The 18,739-nt window shown below is 41.6% G+C and overlaps 1 protein-coding gene across 1 annotated transcript in view; it reads left to right on the forward strand.

The window, feature by feature from the left end:
- ZNRF2 (zinc and ring finger 2) overlaps window positions 1-18,739 on the forward strand; it is a 66,016-nt gene that overhangs the window by 40,150 nt on the left and 7,127 nt on the right. Inside the window, exon 3 of the mRNA XM_054815431.1 lies at window positions 17,979-18,084. Within this exon, the coding sequence (XP_054671406.1) occupies window positions 17,979-18,084 (106 nt within the window). The remainder of the gene's footprint in view (window positions 1-17,978; window positions 18,085-18,739) is intronic.

Below are 18,739 nucleotides of genomic sequence, written 5' to 3' on the forward strand. Positions count from 1 at the left end.
TACGTAGGAGGTTCATTCAGTTTCCCTGATGCTTTAAAACAGTTTTATTCATTATTTCTTGAAAATGATTAGAACTGTTGAACATCTGTCGAACTTTGAGATTTTGCTTAACGTGGTGATAGGAGAAAAACATTACTATAGTAAATAAAATTTTATTCTCTGACACAGCTGTTACTCTGTGAATTGGTCTAATAACAGCTCAGACTTTTCACAGCTGGTCTTGCAAATCATTGTTACAATTTTAAGGAGGGAAATTTTGTTTGAAGAACACAATTTGTAGTTTCTACTTTTCCCTTTGGGACCTGTTGGTAACATCTGAACAAGGAGGAAACTTTCACTGGTGTTCAGCAGTGTAGGCCATAGATAGCTGCTCATCCAAACCAGAGTTCCAAGAGGAACAGTGGCAAACTCAAGCTCTTCCTCCTTTTTGTTCAGTAAAGCTGTATTTCCTTCCAGCCATCCCACATCTCTCCTTCAACAGTTTTTGTTACCTCACAGAAGAGCATCACTACAAAAACAGTGTGTTACAGTTTGGGTTTGTTGTGGGGGGAGGTTGTTCATTTTAAAGAGTAATGCTGACAAATGTCACTAAATAAAACCACACTCAAGTTCAATGTGTACCTACCTCCTAAAGGGGTGCAGGACTGTTCTGGTGACCCAATTTCAGCCTCAGTCAGTGGCTGAATTGGGTCAGTCTGTGATAGCGTGGAGTTGCAGCACTTTTAGAAGCTGCAGCCTCTTATCTTTCCTCCACACCCACAAACTGTCAACCCTTTGCTGCCGAGTCAGAAGAGTAAGCTGTGTATGTCTAATGGTGGGGCTGTGAAGAAAGTGCCTGAAATGGGAACATAGCATAACCGACAGGGAAGGGCTTCGAATGTCTGGAACAGCAGTTCCCAGAACTGCAGACTGCTCCATTTATCTTGGTAAAATATCGTCTTGGAGGTTTAGTGGTGGTGATTGAGGGATCAACATGGCTTATTATTTTATGCTACATGTAAGAGGAAGAGAGGCATAGATTTGTAAAGAAGCTATGGCAGCTCACTTTCATGGTGCAGGTTGGGGGTGCTCAATTATGCTAAATTTTCTTTCTGTAATGAAGTAAAGACAACATGCTTGGATCCTGCTGAGGAGGACACACTGCAGAGATCACATCCATTCATATTTTAAACTTCTCTCTGATTTGTTGTGAATGGGACTGACTCTTCTAATGAACCTTTGGCGAGAAGAATATTTGGTGGGTGATTCTCTGCATACTTTCCCTTGAGTCAGGCCTAAATCTGCTAGACCGAACTTCCTGTGACGGAGCCATCGCAAATCACTCCTGGCTAAAATAGCTGCAATGTCATCTCATACTTACTTCAGTTTTTGAGAGTGGGACAACAATTTTTTTTCTCAGTACATTGGAATTGCCTTTATATAAAGGCATACGTATGCCACGGGAATATTTTTATGCAGCACTGGATAAATACAGTAAAGCTTTTGACATGTATAGAATAAGCCTGAGGTTTTTTTTCTGAAAGAAATAGAGAAAACATTCATGTGCTGAATAGCTCAAGTTGTTTCTTTTCTTTAGAAGCTATTCCTAACCTCAGATACTGCCGTTGTCTTGCTTGGGTACTGACAGTGCTGCTAAAGTCAAATGACAATTCGTGTCCTAGAAAATTACAGACACACCTGTGAACCAGTGCCACAAAGAACATCTGCAGGTGATGCGAGGAGTGATTCAGATCGGGTTAGAAGAAGACCTGATATATTGTGCTGTATGTCATTGTGTTTCTCTTATATAATGGCAGCGCAGTGCTGCATGCAGTAGAAAGCTAAGGGACAGTTTTGTTCGCTTGGTAGCAAACGCTCACTGTGCTGTGACTCCACATCATATGATGCGGGCAGACAGGAGCTACCTTCCATGTCTTACACTTAATCAGTCTTTAGCTTTGAGAGGTCATTCGGAGGATGTCATAAATCATGTCTGCAACTGCTGTAGTCTTGTGACTGCTGGGAATTAAGCTTCAGGGGAAATAATGTTCCTAGTTTTGTATGGTAATTCTGCAGTCTGTAAAGCAGATACCTCTAAAACCTTGAGATTTTACTCATGTGTTAGCAGCAAACTGACTTATTTTTTATAGTTGCTCTGTGGAAACAAAACAATTCACAGTTTTTCCTAATCTTAGCGAATACGTTTTATTGGCTGGATTTTGAAATAAAACTACTTGAAATCTTTAGGTTTTTAAAAGTAAACACCAAGCTACATCTCACTGAGACTGAGTGATCTGTGAAAAAATTACCAGCTTATAGTAACAAAATCCAGTGATTCTAGAACAGGTTGTAAATTGCCTATTGACAGTGTTTACATTGATTATACAGGTACAAAATACTAGACCGGCCTATTGTATCCTCCCTGGAGCAACCTCCTTGCTCCCTGAAGTTTGCATAACTGTCTTACCCTGCAGAAATAACCCAAGTTGTAACACACAGCTGAAACATAAAAAGCTTCATTATTGCTAGATTTAGTGCTGAACTATATTAACGCTTTTGAAACACTGTTAAAATTTCCTCATAAAAACGTTGGATAACTTCCATTTTAACCCTGCACTAATAGCTATCTGTAATTTAAAGCCATATCAAATTTTCTTTATTTTGACCATGTTCCTCCTTTCTTGTGCAAGCTTAATTAGATAGTCTTCATGTATAACTTTAGGTATTGGATAGCCTTCATGTAACTAAGCAATAATGTAGTAGTAGTATTCAATGATAATTTTAGCCCATAAATAATGTTTTTTTTTTTTTACTTGAGGGGTTGTTTGGTTGACACTTGTATTTTTATTTTTTTTCTCCCAGTTCCAAGGAAGTCTATTTCAATCTATGGCTTTATTAGTTGAAACACCTTGTTGTCATAATGGTGTCCAATAGTATTGATAGCTGTAAATTTAAAAACTGAGGAGAAAAATAAAACTTTAATATGGTTGTAGAAATATACTGCCAGATTATGGGCGTAAAACTTTGAACAAATACTCGATAATTGTCTTTGGGGACTTATGGTTTTTTAAAACACATCTCCCGTGTTAATGTTTTTGTATTATTTGTGAATGATCACAATTGCTGAATACTATTGAAATTATGCGGGTGTCTTTTATTTGACTTAATTGCTAGGATCTAGATATTGATGCTGTTTGCTTTAAAATATAAAGGAAGGTTTGTTGTTTTGTTGTTTGCTTTCTTTTTCTCTTGAAATTAAAGACCCATATACTCAGTATCATACTGGGATAGCAAAAACCTGTAGGTACCTGTTAGCATCAAAAATATGGTATCTCTATGCTTGCTGTAATAAATTACAATACTGGATTATGAGTTAGTGTACAGCAGAAATATTGAGATAACTTTGAAAACTCCAACTGAAGATTTGACGTTATCAGAACTTTTTGCATTCAGACATGTTTTGCATTCCATCTGTATCACAAGGATAATTGCATTTAAAATAGGAATAGCATGTAGAAAGCAGTCTGTCTGCTGTGAACAGAAAAGACAGACAAGTAAAAATTAGGCAGTGATTTATATCCCTGTCCTGTGGATGCACATTGACACCAGACATTCAATTTTAACTTGGAGAAGACTGATTCCGAGGCTGCTGGGAAAAGCACCCTGTGGGCCTAGCACCTGGCACTGGGGTGAACAAGCCAGACTTTATGCACAACTGGGGTTTGGCACCAGTGTTTTCATTGTGTGTTGCTCAGTAATGGATCATATCTTCCCTAAGAATAGCGTCTTAGTCAGACACACCTGTTTTTCTCCCCTCCTCCTGTTTCGAGCTTAGGCTCATAGTTTCATCTTTCATGCCATCTTCCTTAGTGCTCCCTATGCATTTATTTTGCATCAGATCAAACCAAACTCCTCTGCAAGCTTGCAAAGAAATGAGTCGGTTATTTGGCCAGTGTTAAAAGACTGGAAAAAAGACTTGGCAAAAGCCATTGTGCTCAGGGCACCTGTAGGAAGCCTGGAATAGGAACTTGAAAAAGGACAAAGTGAGCAGAACACTAAATCAAATCCTACAACCAACTTAAAAACAAGTCACCATTAAAGTAATCCATGTTCCTAGAGTAATAGGCTAGCTAACTGCATCTGAGCTTCCTCTGTTCATTCCTTCTCTGCCTCTGTTCTTCAGGGATGCCATTCCCATACCCTTTCCTTCCATGAAGGTTTCTCACATGCCCGTTTCACCTACGTTGTTAGATGAGAGTTCTCATAGATTTCATGAGGCCAGCAAGTCCCCATCACACTCTCAATTTCTTGCAGACCATTACTAGAATGAAACTTCTTATTTGAAAATCTTTAGAAAGCAGTTTCTCTGGCTTCTAACTGTAGTTTCAATGATGCTGGATGGTTGAAGCCTTGCCATTTGGAAAAACTGTCTTCTGCAATCATTTTGGTTTCCTTTCGTGTTGGGGATAAAATCAGCTTTGTCACTTTAAAAAGCTGCCAAAGCAAGAGGGATTTCCTAACCTCTGTGGGAATCCTTTTGTACAGTCACATCAACATTTTGCAGTTGCAAGACCTTTTCATATGAAGATCTTACCTTCAGCTTGATCAGAGACAGCCATCTTCTGTTGTACCTACTCTGCCACAACCACACTCTGCTTACTTTCCCAGTCTTTGTAAACAGTGTTGGGAATAGTATCTAGTCTTGATTTGGCAAAGTTGCTCATTTTGACAGAATTAAGCACCATAGCTAAGTCTTCCTTCTGACCGAAAAGCTATTTGAAGAGAATTGTCTCTGCATGGTATACAAAAGGAATTCCTTACCTTCCTCCTAACCACAGTGGTATCTTTTCCTCATTAAATCATTAAATTAGATTCCTGAGTGATTTACTAACAAAAGAAGCTTCTGTAGATAAGTATTCTTGGGGTTTTATGCCTGGTTGGTTGTGGTGGGGTTTTTTGGGGGTGTTTTGTTTGTTTGTTTTATTGTTTTGTTTTATTACCTCTGGTAAAGAAGTCATCTGCCACACAAGGCTAGCTGCACCTCAGGCCTCTCGCATTTTCCCTGAGTGTGCCCCCTCCTTGGTGACAAGACTTAACTTTCTGCCCTTTGCTCTGGGGGATACCATGTGGTTCAGCCACCTTTGGACTAGATCTCTGGATTGTGATCCCAAGTTCTCAACAGGCCTAAATTGATTTTTGCATCTATCATAGCAGTTTGTTGGTGCTGGCACAGATTGGCAGGTACATATAAGTAGCCCTTAAATATTTTGCTTTGATTTACTTCTGAAAGATAAGAAGCATTGTTTAGCAAAGAATAAAAATTATAAAAGATCTGCATGCATGGATCCCACACTGATATTCTTATTTCTTGCTCACTTCTGCAAGTTTCTTTCATCCCAGCTATCTCCAGCTCCCTGTGAGAAACAGTCCTCTCTAACTGCAGCAGACTCTTTCTGTCAGCAATACATGCTGGTTGCCCCTGGCCATTGACTCAACCACTCCTCCTTTTGTGGCATATTTGTGGTGTAAGATCCTCCTTGGTGGTAAACTCAGCCTTGAGAAGTGTAAATCATTCTTACCTGATGAAGCCGAGGAGGAGGTATTCCCCAGGTGATAGTTCCTTACACTGTTTCATAAGGAGTGTTATTTTGCTGCTGTTTTGTTTCATGTGGGTTTACCCCTTTACATGCTACTTTTGATTTAACTCCTGGCATTCAGGATTAATGCCCATTAACCTGAGAGATCATGTAATATTGATTAAAACCCAAGAAAACAGCCTAAAGGCAGCTTCCTTGTTCAGTGTGCTGTAATAAGCAGCTTTCGTTTCAGACGGTATGTGCTGGGGTACACTATTCATGATGGAGTTGCACAGTGGGGAAGTAGTTTGGTACTGCTGCATTCGAGGCTTTTTCACCCAGTTACCTCCTGTTGAGACAATATTTAGAAGTATTTTCGTCTCTCAGGAATAGTGTTTTTGAAGGGGGCGAGGGGAGCTTTGGGACAAACACAGCATCCCAAGGAAGACAATTCAAGAACAAGTTACCCCTTGGGTCACTGAAAACACAAATATACATCGGTTCACTTGTAATGGGGACTTTAGTACAGGATGGGTAAGGCTGGCACAAAGTCTCTTTACATCATGTTCTGGAGGACAAGGCTGTTTATTTGTGGTTCATTTGTGAACAGGTGCAGCTCTGTGGCCCATATCTAGACTTAAATTTGACAGTTTAAGGACATGGTACTTACAAATGTGGTGAACGGAACTTTACAAGCCAGTACAACAGGAGAAAGTTGTTTAGCTATCTTGACATGATTAAATGTTCAAGGGCATCTCAAACTGCAAGCAGACTGATTAAACAGAAGTCGGAAAGACTGTAGCTTAAGCAGAAGTTTCAGAGTCAATCAGATAATTGTCTCTTGTATCAAGCACAAATCTTGAGTCATTGTGGAGATGCATAGTCACTCTGGCAATAAATCTCAAGACAGGAGCACAAGATGTTTCATGTCCAATTTTATCTTGTATGAGTACCTATTTCACCCCAGTGCTTCCACCAGAAGTGTAAATACAGACTGAGAAAGTTGGTACACTGATCACGATAGCATAGGACTGGCTGTGGATGTTGTTGCTTGGAAGTGAGGAGCTTTATTTCTCAGACTACTTGGCCTTTTTTCAAAGCCTAGCTCTTCAGTGGGGGTCCTGGGATGCAAACTTGACTTTGTCTATGAGCAAGGTATCTTAATTGGACATTGTATGAAAACCGTATTATTTAAACTTAGAACTTGAATTTTTTTTTTTGTGGAACTATAGCTTGTATTGACACTATCTATCTTAAAGTTGCAGATTGATTTCCATTGTGACCACTAAAACAAACCTCTTTACAAAAGAACTGCTTTCCAGAGTGCACAAATCCCTTTCCTCTCTATATTATTCAGTTATACCTAATTAGAATTAAGGTAGCTGGGACTATACAGCCTTTGTACTCATCCTGCTCCCCAAAATGTATTTCTGTCACTACTATTTCAGTTTTTACCTTTATCAACAAAAAGTGAGTATTTTTTCTCTACCATACACCTGATTGTTATCTGTCTGAACAGGAAGCATTTCTCAGCTATTTCTCAGAATTTGCTTCTGAAAGCTGAGAATGTCCCACTGTCGTGGTTTAGCCCCAGCTGTCAGGTAAGCATTACACAGCTGCTTGCTCACTCCTCCCACCCCCCACCCCCATGGGATGGGGAGGAGGATCAAAAGAAAAAGATAAAACTCATGGGTTGGGATAAGGTTAGTTTATTAGAACAGTGAAGGAAGAGGAAAATAACAACAACAGTACTTATAACAATATACAAAGCAGGTGATACACAATGCAATTTGCTTACCGCCTGGAACTCAATGCCCGTCCCATCCCTGAGCAGCGATCCCTCCTCCCCAGCCATCTCCCCATCCTTAATTATGGAGCATGACATATGCTATCGAATATGCCTTTGGCTGGTTTGGGTCAGCTATCCTGGCTGTGTCACCTCCCAGCTTCTTGTGAAAATTAACTCTATCCCAGCTGAAAACCAGGCCATCATTCACCCCTTATTCTATACCATCTATGGCATGCCCAGATTCTACACTTTCAAATTAATCACCACCACCTTTCCTGTCTTTGATATATATTATTCCCTTAGTCCATGGGCCATCCTTTTAAAATGTCTGTTGAGTTGTTCATTTAATCCACGACTTTGGGCTCCATCTGTCATAACAGTCTTTCAGGAGAGATGGTGTGTGCTGTTGGGTTGTTGTATGACGCATCCAGAGCTTGCAGCTGGACTCTCTGGCGTGGCCCATGCCTACAGTCTGCAGGTTGAAGATGTTAATTTTGAGGAAATTGCTGGGCGCTGTTTGCTGAAGCCAGTTCTAGTTCCATCATCGTTGTACTTCACTCAGTTTCATCAAAGTTCATCCTTCATTAATTTGGGTGATTCTTACTGTAATACCATTGACACGGCATATAACAATTGTAGTGGTGATGACATACAATGGCAGGTTTATTTAGCAATTAACATCATACAATTTAATTTATTGGCTATTCTCACCCAAAATCAAATCCCTTTCAGGTGCACATTGGACTTCCCCATCCTCCCGCATTATCTACCAAGTGCACCCAGGTCCTTGAGCAAAAGCAGTCCTGCGGATGGGTTTGCCTTTGCCCAAGGCCAGAGTAACCCATACCATATTCTTTATGTGCACTACAGGGACTTTATCCCCTTCTGCAGTACGTGGAGGTTTTGATTGGGCAGGGACAGCTTGATTGGTAGACCCTCTAGTGTTAACTAACCAGGCGGCCTTTGCTAAATGTGTATCCCAACGTTTGAGGGCCCCACCACCCATTGCTCTCAGTGTAGTCTTTAGCAGTCCATTGTATCGTTCGGTTTTCCTGGAGGCTGGTGTGTGATAGAGAATGTGATACACCCACTCAATGCCATGCTCTTTGGCCCAGGTGTCTATGAGGTTGTTTTGGAAATGAGTCCCGCTGTCTGACTCAATTCTTTCTGGGATGCCGTGTTACCACAGGACTTGCTTTTCAAGGCCCAGGACAGTGTTCCGGGTGGTGGCATGGGGCATGGGATTTTTTCCAGCCATTCAGTGGTGGCTTCCACCATTGTAAGCAGATGTTGCTTGTCTTGACGGGTTTGTGGGAGCGTGATGTAGTCAATCTGCCAGGCTTCCCCATATTTGTATTTCAGCCATCGTCCTCCATACCAGAGGCTTTAACTGCTTGGCTTGCTTGATTGCAGCACATTTCATGTTCATGGATAACCTGTGCAATAGCGTCTATGGTCAAGTCCACCCCTCAAGCACAAGCTCATCTGTATGTTGCATCTCTTCCTTGATGGCCTGAGGTGTCATGGGCCCACTGAGCTATAAAGAGTTCACCCTTATGTTGCCAATCCAAATCCACCTGACCCATTTCAATCTTAGCAGCCTGATCCACCTGCTGGTTGTTTTGATGTTCCTCAGTGTCCCAACTCTTGGGTACGTGGGCATCTACGTGACGTACTTTTGCAACCAGCTTCTCTAGCCAGGCAGCAATATCTTGCCACAATGGGGCAGCCCAGATGGGTTTGCCTCTGTGCTGCCAGTTGCTCTGCTTCCATTGCTGTAACCACCCCCACAGGGCATTTGTCACCATCTCTGAGTCAGTATAGAGGTAGAGCATCGGCCATTTTTCTCTTTCAGCAGTATCTAAAGCCACCTGGATGGCTTTCACCTCTGCATACTGGCTTGCTTCACCTTCTCCTTCAGCAGCTTCTGCAACTCATCATGTAGGACTCAATACGGCTGCTTTCCACCTCTGATATTTTCCCACAATGTGACAGGACCCATCAGTGAACAGGGTATACTGCTTCTCATTTTCTGGTAGTTTATTATACGGTGGGGCTTCAGTGCATGTCACCACCTCCTCTGGCAACATTCTGAAATCCTTGCCTTCTGGCCAGTCCATGATCAATTCCAGAATTCCTGAGTGACTGGGGTTTCCTATTCAAGCCTGCTGTGTGATCAGTGCAACCCACTTACTCCATGTAGCATCAGTTGCATGATGTGTAGAGGGGACCCTCCCTTTGAACATCCAGCCCAGCACCAGCAATCGGGGTGCCAGGAGGAGCTGTGCTTCAGTACCAACCACCTCTGAAGCAGCTCAAACCTCTTCATATGCTGCCACTATCTCTTTTTCAGTTGGAGTGTAGAAGGCCTCTGGTCCTCTGTTTCCCTGATTCCAAAACCCCAGGTGTTGAGTCTCCACTGGTGCTTTCTGCCAGAGACTCCAGGTAGGGCCTTTCTCCCTGGCCCTAGATAGGGATCCCAGCTGCTCGGCTTCCCTACCCTCTAATTCCAGGCTACTGGCCACCTTATCCCAGCATCAGAGCAGCCAGGTAATGATGTGCTCGCCTCGATGCTGGCCAAAATCTTTTCATGTATCTTGCAGCTCGCTTGGGGACAGGGATTCGGTGATTATCTCTGGGTCTGGCTCTTCCTCCTGTTCTCATGATGGTCCTGGTTCATCGTCATCCCTTACTAAGTGAACTGATTTTTCTGTGTATTTCTTCTTCTGTATAGGGGTGAGTGATACCAGCATGGGTTGGTTTTTTGGTTCAGCCACAGCGCCTGTCACCAGGGTTTGAGTAGCCACAGTGCCTGTTAGACATGTCTGTTTTCCCTCTCTTCTCCCGATGACGCTGCCTACAGTCGAGCAATGTTTGGTAGATACTGGCCAGGGCCCAGCACAGTGCAGTAAGTTGTGCCTCTTTGGAATAGCCACAGCATTTTCCTTTCACGTATTTTATCACTTCATCAGGGTCCAAACCATTGGAGTTGAGAAGTTCTCTAGATATTCTCCCACATACCACATCACCCATTACTATCCAGCCTTAGGGCACATCTCTGGGTGGTATTCTTGGAACAATTTTTTGTAACCCTAAACAAGACTTGAAACACATTCAGGGGACAGCAATAGGAGCATGCTGACTTGGACATCCCAAGGGTATTCAAAATTTTCAAAAGTTGCTGTAACTAGCCTGAAGGAAAAAGAGGAGGTGAAAGAGCAGGAGAAAATGTCCCCCTGTCTTCCTCATAGATTGGGTGTGATTATTAATAAATTCCAAGAGATGTGGTCTGAGGTAAGGACATGACAGCAAGGCCCCATACAAATACCAGCTTAACCTCATGACCAGTCATGTTATTATATCATAAGTCAATGTTGCACAGTACAGCAAAATGAGAATCCTGATCCCTCTCGCAAAGGTGATAAACAGCGCCGCAGGGAATACATACAGCAAGTAAGGGTTTACATACCACAGCCACGTGAACAAACAAAACACCATTGTGGCCAGCAACTATTTAACTAATATAAAAAAAGCATATAACAACTTTGTTTTAACACTGTCTGGTCAGATCTGTCGTTATCTCAACCCTTTGTGGCCCGCATTGGACGCCAAAAAGGACTGTTGTGGTGTAGCCCCAGCCAGCAGCTGAGCGTCATGCGGCCGCTCACTCACTCCTTCCCCTGGTGGGATAGAGAGTAGAATTGGAAGTAAAAGGTAAAACTCGTGGGTTGGGATAAGGACAGTTTATTAGGAGAGCAAGGGAAGAGGAAAATAACAACAATAATACTAATAAAACAATATACAAGGCGGGTGATACACGATGCAATGCTCACTGCCTGGAACCCAATGCCTAGTCCATCCCTCCTCCCCAGCCAGCTCTCCCCTTATATAATGAACATGATGTCATATGGTATCAAATACCCCTTTGGCTAGTTTGGGGTCAGCTGTCCTGGCTGTGTCCCCTCCCTGCTTCTTGTGAAAAATAACTCTATCCCAACCAAAAACCAGGACACCCACAAAAATCTAAATCCAGTTCTTCAAATGTTGGGTTAGCTGAGAAACAATGAAACTCCTGCAGCCACCTCACTCTAGGTCAGCATGGTGTTGTGATACAAGCGTTGCAACTTAGGCCTTATTCTGCAAATACTTCTCTTGTGTGACTGACTTTGTTTGGTGTGCTCCCTTCCCTTTACATTTGTGTTTTAAGAGGAGGGAGCACCAAAGACTGTAGGCAATGTTTGTTCAGGAAGTCTTTCAAGATGGGCATCTGTATACAGGTATCTTACTCTTGGACCAACACTGAGCAAGGTGAGAGGGAAGGGGAAAACAAGGATAATGCTTGGACTTTGAATAGGAAATTATAATGGGCTGCTGCATTGCTAGGGGTGAAGAGTGAGATGCCAAACACTGCCCCTGTCCCCCCTCCCCCAAATACAGCAAATGCTTGCTCAGTATTTGAGAAAGCATCACATTTGTTGTAGCTGGTTAGTTTGCTTTAGAGAGGTTATGGGTTTGGGTATTGGGGTGGGGAAGGTGGTTTTAGATTGCTTAAGTTTCAGGTATTACCATGCAAGTCGTGCAATGGTGTTTGGGGTTATTGTACCTGTTAGAAGCACACAAAAAATTGTAACATATGCTTGTTCGATTAGCGTATGAGTATTAGTTCTTTCAGCAGTATAAAAGGGAATTTGGATTGAAGTTAGTCAAGAGAGCTGAATTCTGAATTTCCACGTGCTCAACTTTCTGGTATTGTGAATCCTGAAAACCACTTAGCTGTGGTTCGAGTAAAAACATTAGATGTTAAAAATCTTCCCCTTTGCATCTGATCTAGAGGAGATTGCTTGTATTAGAGCAATAAGAACTGCTTCTGGTCCGGAACCCACTGCTGGTTCAGCAGGTATGTTCCTCGCTGAGGGCAGTGCAAGTTTAGCTTCTGGCTGTGAAGATGCAGTCTTCATAGGTGAGCCAAGCTAATGGCTTTAGCTCGGTCTTGCTCTATCTGCTGACAGACCCCGTAGCTTGGAAAGCTCTGAGTGGCAAAATAAACATCTTCTGCAGTGACAGCTGAATGATCTTCCTCTTGCTGTTGAGGGCTTTGAGCACTAAAAAATCAGCTCTCCTTCAGAGTCTTTCTGCCTCAATTTTTGAGCAGCAGCGGAGAGCTGACCTGGTCATCCAAGAATGATTCCTAGCTGGAGCATACTGAATCAGGGATGTTCCTCTTGTGGCAGCCAGAATACTGAAAAACAGGTTGAATGCCAAAGAAACTACTTGCTTTCCTACTGCTTAGGTTGGACTAGGAGAGAAAGCTTTTCCTTGCAACCAGTACCAGGTTGCAAAGACAGTTGCTGAGCTACATGAGAGAAGCACACTCTGCATAATGGGCCCTTTTCCTTCCATTCCAATTCCTTCTCCCAAGGATACTAACCCCAAATAAGAAGGCTGTCCATATTATTTGTATCAGATAGTGGTTAATAACGTTAATCTCTTCCTCTTTTTCCAATGCCTGCGTTGCAACAGTAAATGAAACGAGATCATGGGGGGTAGGAGGAGTGGTAGAAAAAGTAGGTCTAGAGAGAATGATATTTTGGGAAGAATGGATGTGAGGAAAGCATAATAGGAAATAGCTGGAAAGGAATGGAGAGGGAGAAAAACAGATGTGGCAGAAGCTAGAAAGATTTACTAAATCAAGTCAGTAACTTTTAATAAGACTATACATTAATCGCATACACATGTACTTGCTGGCTACTGAGTAGTTACCTGTGGAACATGCAGGTCCCTCTCGTCTACTTGTTTTTGTAACAGTATAAGGAAAAACTTTGGATCGTCCCAGAAGGTGATATCAGTAAAAGCATAGAACAGATTCTGCAATGTGGATGAATTCATGCTATACGTGTGAAAAAATATGTTGGCTCCTAGAGGGCTAGAGCTTGATGTATGCCATTTAAAAACAAGCAAAGACAGTCTCTAATACTTAACTGAGAGACTTTTTAGTAATCAGCAGCAAAAAATAATGTGTAACAGATATATGGTAATATGTACTATTTAATGAAGTTTCATCGATATTTTTTAACCTCTTATGGCTTTTGTTTTACCAATTTTAGTGCTGATAAGATCCTGTTCAGAAGGTATGTTCTGATTAAGTTTCAGTCGTGCTCCTGAAAGGGTGCGCTTTTGTGGCGTCCTTCACTGTTAAGCTAGCTGTGGTGGCAGCTTCCACAGACATTTAAACTTCTGAGTTTTAGAAAACACAGAGATATTTTGAAAAATTGTCATACTAGATTAGATTAAAGTTCTTTCTCACTGGTGTTCTGTTTCCAGTGAATGCCTAGAGAGAAATACAATACTGCAGCTATAAGGTGATATGTCCCCAAATACTATTGCCATCTCCATGATTTGTGACTTGGGGCTTCCTGAGCCTAGGGCTGTATCTATCTGTGTTTTAAAAAGAAAAACAAAAAGCAGTAGCACAGATTTTAATGACTTCATCCATAAGGTATGTATTGCATGTGCTTTTGCAGTCCTCATTTTAAAGACAGGCTATTTCATCACAGGCATTGCCTATAATTTTAACCATGACTGAGTTGGTGGCTTTGGTAGTTGTTGGATAAATTTTTCAAAAGTTCTAGAAAAAGTTTTTAATTGGTAAAGTATGTGCAAAATTGCCAGGATGATTGTATATTAATTCAGTACTACCTATTTCGCTATAACTGCAGGAGTGGAGTAGAATTTATTGTTCACTGAAGATAAAAGCAGAATTTTACGAGGAAAAATTACTGACAACCAAAAGTTAAAACAGTAGTAGTATTAACCAGGGATAGAGGAGAGGAGGAGGAAGTACTTGAGCAGACACAGGAGGGAAATACTACGCTCTTTTGCCAGATTTCATCTTTGACACCAGTCTTTGGTGTGAGTGAGTACTTGTTCAAATAGCTGGGAAGGTGGAGTGTTTATCACCTATTTAGTGCAAGGCAGATGGATGTGGGGGTGTGGTGAGTGTTTGTGTATGTACCCACGTGTGGGCGAAATGGAAAAATGTGGCCTCTGCTTATTTCCTCTTCCCACTTCCATTTAGATAATACACTCATATAAATGTTTTAATCATAACATTGATGAAATCTCAAGCTGTTCTTTTTTCTTTTCTTTTTTTTTTTTTAAAAAAAAAGAGAAAAAGAACAATATGTATCTGCAGAATCACTCCACTGCAGGAAAATATGAAAACAAAAAAATTGTTCAGACTGCAGTGGTTCTGTGCAAAATTTTTTACACATTTTTCCATAACAGATACCTTTAAAAGTCGATGTTAAATGGCTCTTAAACTGACTTCCATCTGGTATAAGCCAGTGTTGGTACAGGAGAGTGCTGCTGTGAAACAAGTACAGAACAAATTCTGGCTGGATCCAGGTCTAACAGGTTTTTTCACTCCTTTTTCTTTATCTGGGACTGATGATCTGAATCACCTAAAATGCTCAAAAGGGAGTCAGACCCAAAGTGTCATAGGTCCATGAAGGATTTGATTTTGCTGTCATCAGTCTACATGTGTAATCAATTATGAGCATGATTACGCAGGGTTGGAGTCTGTTACCATGCAGTGCCAAGTTGCACGTGTGTTTGAGTATTTTGTACTAATTCCCTCAGTATTTATACTTTTCTGTTGCACGACAGCCTGATAAGATTTGTAAGGTTAACACAAGAAGTAGGGAATGCTGACTCCACTTTATTTCGGAGGAAGAAGAGCATTGAAACCTGTTAACGAAATCTCTTCTGCAGGGGTGACAGAACTCCACCGTGTTTCTGAGGCCCCATCCATGCCAGCCATCATCAGTGTTCACACCAGCTCCCTCTGGCATGGCTAGGAAAAGCTGCGTGTGTGCCCGGCACCTCACCCCAGGGGGAAAGCCTGGGGTGAAGCCAGGGAGGGTGGCAAGCTGCTTGCCTGGGACTTGTGCAGTAGGGCCAATATTGGCACGAGGGAGGCTAATGGCAGCTGGGGAGAGTACAAGAGTACTGGAGGGAAGAAAAGGAATCTCAGATACTTACGCCAGGGCTGGTGGGAGATACAAATGTTTAAACTGGCATCTTGCCCTAGCATTAGCCAAAAGGTACAGAACCTTGTTAAATAGCTCAGCGGGAATTCAGACCAAGCGTTGTTCAGTCTGGGGAACACACAACAAGCCAGACATGTACAGTAGAGAATGATGGGAAGGCAGTTCACAGGAATGTTTTCTTTTGTAAATTGTATTTTTCTGGACACTTCTTAATTTTTGTCATCAAAGCTTGACTAAATGCTTCCCTCTTGAGAGTGCTGAGAGAGGGAGGCTGAGATTTAATTCATTGGAGGTATCTTAGTGCCATTTCGTTTTGGGTGCCAGCTGCTGATCTGATAAAGTGACTCCATGGAAAAAATTACTTTTATTTATTAAGTATGCTCTGTGTATATGATACTTCCTGAATGGCGCTTCTTTCTGCAACCTAAATGTAGGAAGAGAGTAGATCTGCTCATAGGACTTTTGGCGAAGTACTTGTGCAAAGAGGCAGTCTAGGAAAGTAGTGTCTGAGAGCCTCAGGCAAAGATTAATATCTGCGTAGCAGGACAATGCTGTCTGGAGAGTCTTTGCCTCCTGGTGTCAGATATTACAGTATCTTTTTAGTAAAAAAACAAAAAACAAAAACAAAAAACAAACCCAACACAACAAAAAGCCCCAACAACCTCAAGGAAGTATTTATCCTTAGCACCCTCTTCTGGGTAAGTTCTTAGTGTCAGGATTTTGTAACAACAGATGAGAGTTCTTAAGATCTTTTGTATTGTTTTAAATTGCTTTGTCTCTTAGGTACCTCTAAGGTTCTTGGAAGCTTACAGCTTCTGATAGAACAACAGAAGCAATTTCTTAATACGATGCCTACCAATAATATTGTCGTGTGTAAAATACATTTTTTATTTTCTTCATTGTGGTGGATATATATTGTTTATTATTTTGAATCTTTTTCTTTATAACAGTTCACCTCCTGTTAGATGTTCTTCACATATCCTCGTGAAGATGCCACACACATGGTATTATACAGTATTTTTAGCATAATTAATGAATATAGCAGAGACTGAAATAAGCACAGTTTTAGAACCCCAAGCACCTGCAAGACAGCTTGCTGTCATTCTAAGGGAAACAAAATAGACCTAATTTCATTTCACTTTTTGCTGCCAGGTGCTTTTTAGTTGTCTGCTTGTCATTTTCTGCGTGTTTGGGGTGCCATAGTGATGAGTATTGAAGCCACTGCAGAGAATAGCGTAGAGCTGATGGTCAGTCATACCTGGGAACCATACTCCCTATAAAAGGTCCCTTTAGGCTCCTTTTGGTTAAGAAGGGGAAGCTTTTCCCATGAAACTGTGGAAATTTGAACACTTGGGCTTTACTTTGCCAAGTGCGGACCTTTCTGATCTGCCAGAGATTGCCAGCTTGGTTGCTACGTGGTCCCTTGTGAATGCTATGTGCACTGTGTGAGGTCGCATCTAACTGGGACTTTTAACCTCCTTCTGGCAAAAAGGACCTTACGTGATCTCCTGTTTTTGTGCTAAGGCTGAATGCTGCATCCCACGTTCTGGCTGAGAGAAGTGTCCAAGAGAGAAGGTTTTTATTAAAAATAATATATTTTCCCAGAAACTTCTGTGTGAAAGCCAATTCTTGTGCATTCCTAGTAACTTACTTTCTTCTCCTTTGTTATGGGACTTGGTAATGCTACAAAAAATTCGGTATCTTCAGGTCATTGGAGCTGTACAGCACTGATCTTTCTGTGATGGAAAACTCCCACTCCTATTGCTAACAGTTGCATACTTTACATTGAGGAAAAGGTGGATGGGATGTGGTAGAACATGCTGACATGGTGAGGAGGTTGAAGGTGTGAAATATGAGTACCGGCAAGGCTGGTAAAAGAAAGCCAGATGTATAACAGAGAGATGAGTAGGAGAGTAGAAAAAGCAAATGATAGGCTAAGTGTTTAGAAGTTAAGAAGATCTTTACCTAGTTAATTACCTGCAATGTCCTGTCTGGAGAAATGTTACATTCAGGCTTGAACTTAACCTCCATAGTGAAAACCGAGCATGGGGAGGAAGGCACAGCTAGGAAAAACCCACCCATCATGAATCCTCAAATCCCTGGAGGCATTACGTGCCATCTGTACAAAGAACCCAACTTCTCCATTGCTTAGCTCTTGGGGTCAGAAGCACAGTGTGTGTCTGCTGTGGCTGCGTGGTTCAGAGCGCAGGTTTCTGAGGTCAGATCAGAGCAGCCTGTTTGGTGGGATATGGGTATGCTGAGAGAGTATAAACTCCAAAGGGATACTGGCTGTTGATTATGGCTACCCCTCTTCTCCATACAGGTGTCTTCTTACAGGACTTCATTTTTGCTACAACTGTGTTGTTCAGGCAAGAAACTGAATCATAACCATATTTTAATTTGAGCTGCTGAGAGCTCTCCCATCAGGAATCATCAGTCAGCTGGTGTGTGACTGATCCTCACCTTGACAGGGCCTTCTGCAGGACAAGAAGTATCTTCTGTAGCTGTCCTTGACGTTCTAAATAAAGACCATTTTGCTTGTAGTAGTCTGCTTTCTAACCATTTAACTTTGTGCTCTTTCTTCAGAGGATGTGCTGAGTAAAGATGCTGGGGAGTGTGCAATATGCTTGGAAGAGCTGCAGCAAGGAGATACTATAGCACGGCTGCCTTGCCTCTGCATATATCATAAAGGGCAAGTATTCCTCAGGATGCATATAAAATTCCAGAAGGTTGCATTTATTGGGTAACTCCTCTAAGGTGTGCTTAAAGGAGCACTAACATTTAGTTACTTTTTACATTTAAAAAACAAACAACAAAGAAAGAACAGCAGCAACCCTAGAGATGATTTTAAAACGACATCTTTCTGCATCTCCACTGATGTATTTGAAGTCAGTTTTCCCTTGCATGAAAAAAAATAAGACAAAATCACCTGTATGGGGAGGGAGTACACATCATGGCTAGGGAGCTTAGGTTGTGTGTACTTAAGTTTTGTCAAATGCTAATAGACTTAGGTGGGAGAGGGGGGCAACACTTTTTAAACCTGTCATATTTGTTTTCACAAGTGTCTGTAACTACAGGAAGTAAAAGGTCAACAAATGATATAAGCAAGATGATAGTGTTAGTAATGAAGTAACCTGTGTATAAAAGCTGGATAGTAACTTGTAAAATGCTTCCTTAGAAGTTTTTAACACTTAGGAAATTTAGTTTTTCAACAGTGTTTAATATCCAATTATTACTGTTGTTTGGGGTTATTAAATTTTCCAGTGATGTGTGTATATACGTATACTTCTTTGTATAATATAAAATCCTACTAGTCACTGACATTATGAGAAACCAATTTATATTCA

Source organism: Grus americana, chromosome 2 (genome assembly GCF_028858705.1).
Source record: "Grus americana isolate bGruAme1 chromosome 2, bGruAme1.mat, whole genome shotgun sequence".
NCBI lineage: Eukaryota > Metazoa > Chordata > Aves > Gruiformes > Gruidae > Grus > Grus americana.